The following is a 4,784-nucleotide window of genomic DNA, read 5'->3' as shown; positions in this document are numbered from 1 at the left end:
CTGCGCTGCTGCATCAGCCATAAAGACCGACCCCGCAGACCCCGGCTCTCACTGCACCAGCAGCAGCAGCGGCGATAGCAGCAGCAGCAGCATGGTGCGAGCACAGGGAGCCGTGGCTCTTGTCCGCCATCTCCTCCTCCTCCTCTTCCTCCTGGTGGCCCTGCATGCCAGGGCTGCCCGCGCTGCTCCGTATCGAGCGCGGGGAGCAGGTAAGCAGGTGGAGCTGGTGCAGCCTTTCACGGGCCAGCGGGCCCTTCTCCCCAAGAAGCGGGGAGGATGCTTTTTCCCTCCAGTGCTTTAGCGAGGGCTTCCTCTGGGTGCGTGAGAGCTCTCCCGGCAAGAAAGCCCCGCGGGGCTGTGTGCTGGTCCATCCGCTCCTCGACGGGTGTTGCACGTGGCCTGGAAAGCGTTTGGGGAGCTGCAAGGAGCCAGCCAAGAGGTCCCCAGGCCCCTCGGCAGCTGCAGCCATCTCCACCCGCACCTGCCTGCCACGTTGTTAGCTGACCCCCGTCCAGGGCCTGCAGGTCACTGAGGCACAAGTGGATCCCAACATGCAATGAAAACGCTTCTCCTCTGTGCTTGCTTCTAGACGAGGATGGTGGCGATGGTTATCCAGCCTCGGAGCTGGATGTTGGCTTGGAGCCCTCGGGGCATCCTGGAGGTGAGTTCTCCACGTCCCTTTCCTTGACAGAACCCACACCGACAATGTGGCAGGAGCTTACTCGTGTGCAATTTTCCCTAAGATCCTCTCATGGTTGACGGCTTCCCGACTTCTTGGCCTCTTCCCGTCCTGGAGCCCGAGCGCAGTCCCACAGGTAAGTCGGTGGCAGGAAGGAGCATCTACCTTTGCGTCTCCTTTCCGAGTGACATGCAAGTTGCTCCTTCCCTGGCCGATGCGCAGGGATGCGGAAGAGCAGAGAGGGAGCGGGTCGGGCTCAGCGATGTGCCCTGGGGCGCTTTGCCTGGCGGAGCTCTTTGCTGGCCCCTCGGAAGCCTGAGCTGCTCCCGGTGCCGGCTGCCAAGCCAGCGGGCTTGTTGGGCTTGAGTTTAGAGCCGCTGCGGGCTCCAGGGAGTCCTTTCTCCTGGCAGCTCCGCGCGTGCTCCAGTCCGGTCCATCCCGGTGCCCTGCAGGCACACGGTAACTCTTGGCACCGTGCTCCTGAGTGGGAGGGAGAGGCGAGTGCCGTGGACTAATCCCGGCTTTGAATCACACTCGCTGCCACTCCGATCTCAAGAAGCACCACCTTGAACTGTGTCACAGCAGCTTTCTCGTCCTGCGCTTCTTTGCAGCCCTGACTGTAGGCGAAGCTGATCCAGTGTCCCGGCTGGGTTCCAGGACCGCGCCTCCGGCAGTTCGCTTGGGTACGTCCTGGCGCTTTCCTGCCTTTGAGAGCTGCCAGCTCAAAGCCCAGAGGTCAGCCAGCCGGGCGCCTCTGCAGCCGTGAGGACAGAGACCGGCACGTGTGTGCGCTCTCCTCAGCGCGATCCCCTCGGCGCTGCTGCGGTTCGGTTCTGCCAAAGTCGATCGCAGGAGATGACGGAGGCTTCTCTGGGTCTTTAGTTAGAGGGGTGCCCGCAGGGAGGGCTCTGCCAGCTCCTCGGCTGGATGCTGGGCTACAGCCCGGCTGGCATCCCAGGGATGAGTGGTCTGTCTCTGCTGACCTCACAGGCTGTGCAGGCGGTTTCTGTAATTTATTCCTGTCAAATTGAACCCAATACTTTCTGTTAAGGTCGTCCAAGGGCAAAGAACCCAGCTGAAGGAGGAAAAAAGTCCCTGGACCCCTTGGAAGTCCTAAAGCAAGCGCTGGAGGAAGTGGAGGAAAGGCACGGTGGGTGTATTTCTCTCTGCCTCAGGCGTGACACTCGACAACCGGAGGTTTTAGCTGCGCGTCTGGACGGGCTGTAGCCCACACAGCGGGAAGGGGTCGATCAGAGCCTTGCCGCAGCGGGGCCGGCTTTCAGGCCTCGCAGGTGCTGGCGAGCCCCAGACATGGTGCAGAGCTTGTGCTGACGGTTGTGGCTCAGGCCAAGTACCAGGGGCAGCCGCTGCCCCAGTTTTACCATTGCGGCTCAGAGCTGGGTCGTGCAGATGTCACATGTGAGGCCTGGCGTGTGCTGAGCTCGTGTTGAAGGAGCCCTTCTCAGCAGGGCTGTTTCCCCGGCTGGCCCGGCTGCAGCTTCTCCCCGTCCTCTCGGCAGGAAGGCATTTAGCATTATCTTGCAGTTTGCCGAAAACGCGCCACAGGGCAATGCAACCCAGGAGATGGCTGGCCTCCCAGCAGGTCAGGCGTGGCTGCTGTTTGGAGTAGGGAGCAGCCCTGAAGCGCAGGCGTTTGCTCTCAACTTGTCGGGGTCTTTGAGCAGTATTGCCTCCTGAGGAAGCCATCTCCCTGACGGGGAACGGTTCCATCTGAGCCAACTGTCCCGCTTCCTTTCTCCAGAGACAGAGCAAGAGGCTGGGCAGGAGCGGGCGTTTCCAGAAGGAAGCAGTGGCTTGCTGCCACCCTTTGCCAAAGAGATGGAGGCGATGCCAGGCACCGGCATGGCAGGTAACCGCTGTCCCGTGGTCAGCTGGGGTCACCCATCAGGATCGCTGTGTGGCGGCAGGCTCTTGCCCCGGTGCCCGCTCTTGCGCTTCACGTCAGCCGCCAAAGCTGAAGGACTTTGGGGACCACGTTGCGCAGCTCATGGGAAACGTGACTCTTGCACGACTGTACCTCCCGCTGCAGCTGCGTCCCAGAGCTTGCCGGGAGTCCCGGGAGGCCTGAGGCACAAGAACAGCACAGAGCGGGATCCCTGCCGCCAGCTGAGGTCCAGATCGGGCAGGGGCTTAGCGGGAACCTCCCCGTCCTCCTGCATCCCCTGTCGCGGAGCCACCCTCAGGCTTTACCTGTCGTCTCTGCTTCTTGGCAGCGCTGCCAAAGCCCGCAGGAGACTCCCACGGCGGTGTGCATGAATTCTTCCCAGGGGACTCAGGTACTGAGCCGTCTTGCTGGGCTCCCTACGTGGGAGACGCGTCCTGAGACCGGGCAGTGGCCGCAAGCAGTGCCCATGCTGGGCAAGAGGCAGAAGGGGAGGGCAAGGCGCAAGTGTCTCTTGAGAAGGCCTGACTCCGTCCCCTGGGGCTCAGGGCGCTGGCTGTGGGGAGGGAGGGTTGGGGGTGGCAGTTCCCCCTGCAGGGACGGTTTCTGTCCGTGGCCCTCAAAGGAGCAACTGGTCCAGCAGCTGCGCTCCCCCCGTGCTCTGCTTCGGGCTCCCCGAGTTTTGGTTGGAGGGACAACCTGTCCCAAAGGGTGGGAGCGTGCCTCCAGGCACCCACGCTGGCGGGAAACAGAGAACTTCCTGGCCACATCAAACATGCCGCAAGCTCACCAGTGGTGCGCAGGACAGACTGACGTCCCGAATTGCTCCTCCAGGTGTGCTCAGCGAGAGAACCACAACTGTCTACAGTCCCCAGAGCACCACGAGTTTTCTGCGTCTGCAATTCATGCGCTGGCAGTGGGTGATAGAAACGACAGCAGGCGTGGTTTTCCTGGCACTGGCCATACTGGTGTGCTGTCTCCTGATACGCTGGCGGAGGAAGAGAAAAGAGTGAGTCATTGACTTCCCCCCCTGCTACTGCCTGCGATGGCTGCTCCTGGCCACGAAGCATTTCTAGTTGGGCCGCTGCGGAGCAGCGAGGTAGCGGTTGGCCAGAAAGCTCTGCCGAGTTTGCTGCTGCTGTCAGAAGGCTTGAACTGGCCTCTTTGCTCCGGGGCCTGCCCGCAGAAACGTCCCTGCGCCTGCTGCCGCGGGTGCAGGTGTCCACCTTGGCCAAGGCGTGCCAGCAGCTCAGCCCGCGGGGGTGAGCCTCGCCGGCTCTGGGCCGTGCCGCGGAGGAGAGTCCCTCTGTGCCAGCTCAGCCGAGGGCCTCAGCAGCCTCCTCTCTCCACAGGCGCATCACCACAGCTTCACAAAACCAAGCCGAAGCCGGTGACCACCCCTCGTGCCTGCACAGCTGCACCAGACCCAATGCCGGCAACCCCAAGAGGCAGACCCAGTGCCAGCAGTCGCCAAGCCTGCCCCAAAACCTGCCGTGCCTGCCCTCTGCATGGACCTCAAACATGCGCCCCTCGAGCCCGCGGGGCTGGCCCTCTGCCTCGGGCTGAAGGCGGGCACCAGGGTAGGGGTTGGGGTGCGCTGACAGAACCCCCACCAACACCTTCGGGGATCGGCCCGGTCTCTCCAAATAAAGCGAGAGCTGTCGCACAAGTGTCCGTGTGGTACCAACAGCAAACCCCACCAGGCACCGGCCCTGCGCGAGGTTGCTCAAGACGTGGTTAGAGAAGGGGCTCTCTCCAAGGCCTTTAAAGGGGCTGCCAGCTCCTGGTTTAGGGCACTTGGCCGTGCTTCCCTCAGGAATTCCTCAGGATTGTTCTCCGGGGTCTGTGTTAGGAGACGACTGACACTGTATGCCATGGGAGTCTCTCGGGGGCGTGAGCCGGGCGACATGCTCGAATCCATCAGTGCTGAACCCAGACGGGCAATGTGCAGGTACCTGGGGTTAGTGAGTGATCCTTGGGGTCCCTACCCTCACTGCATCCCCAGAGGATGATGGCTGCAATTAGCGATTGCTATGTTACACCATTCCTCACTGACACAGGACCCAAATCGCAATGGTAGGACACTTAGAGAAGACAGCCTCCAATTTGCAAGCAAATTGCTGCTCTTGAAGCCGGCAATGGCAAATCACTACCCACCCATGGGCCAGGGCTCAGGTAATTCCATCTAAGGAATAGTGCAAG

At 62.0% G+C, this 4,784-nt stretch overlaps 1 protein-coding gene across 1 annotated transcript; it reads left to right on the top strand.

Moving 5' to 3' along the window:
• Positions 1 to 903: 903 nt before the first annotated feature.
• Positions 904 to 4,148, top strand: LOC142603216 (uncharacterized). The gene is made up of 7 exons (XM_075762589.1): positions 904 to 1,138; positions 1,291 to 1,362; positions 1,731 to 1,829; positions 2,442 to 2,549; positions 2,914 to 2,976; positions 3,417 to 3,591; positions 3,935 to 4,148. The coding sequence occupies exons 1-7, from the start codon at positions 904 to 906 to the stop codon at positions 4,146 to 4,148; spliced, it is 966 nt and encodes a 321-aa protein (XP_075618704.1).
• Positions 4,149 to 4,784: the final 636 nt, after the last annotated feature.

Source organism: Balearica regulorum, chromosome 10 (assembly GCF_011004875.1).
Source record: "Balearica regulorum gibbericeps isolate bBalReg1 chromosome 10, bBalReg1.pri, whole genome shotgun sequence".
Taxonomy (NCBI): domain Eukaryota; kingdom Metazoa; phylum Chordata; class Aves; order Gruiformes; family Gruidae; genus Balearica; species Balearica regulorum.
The sequence above is the reverse complement of the archived record's forward strand: the minus strand, read 5'-3'. Positions and strand labels throughout refer to the sequence as shown.

Bases quoted from the DNA above. Each gene is read 5' to 3' on its own strand.
- LOC142603216 (XM_075762589.1), top strand. From the start codon at position 904: ATGCGGAAGAGCAGAGAGGGAGCGGGTCGGGCTCAGCGATGTGCCCTG. The intron at 1,139-1,290 runs GTAACTCTTGGC...GCTTCTTTGCAG, and splicing joins CGGTGCCCTGCAGGCACACG to CCCTGACTGTAGGCGAAGCT. The intron at 2,550-2,913 runs GTAACCGCTGTC...GCTTCTTGGCAG, and splicing joins GCCAGGCACCGGCATGGCAG to CGCTGCCAAAGCCCGCAGGA.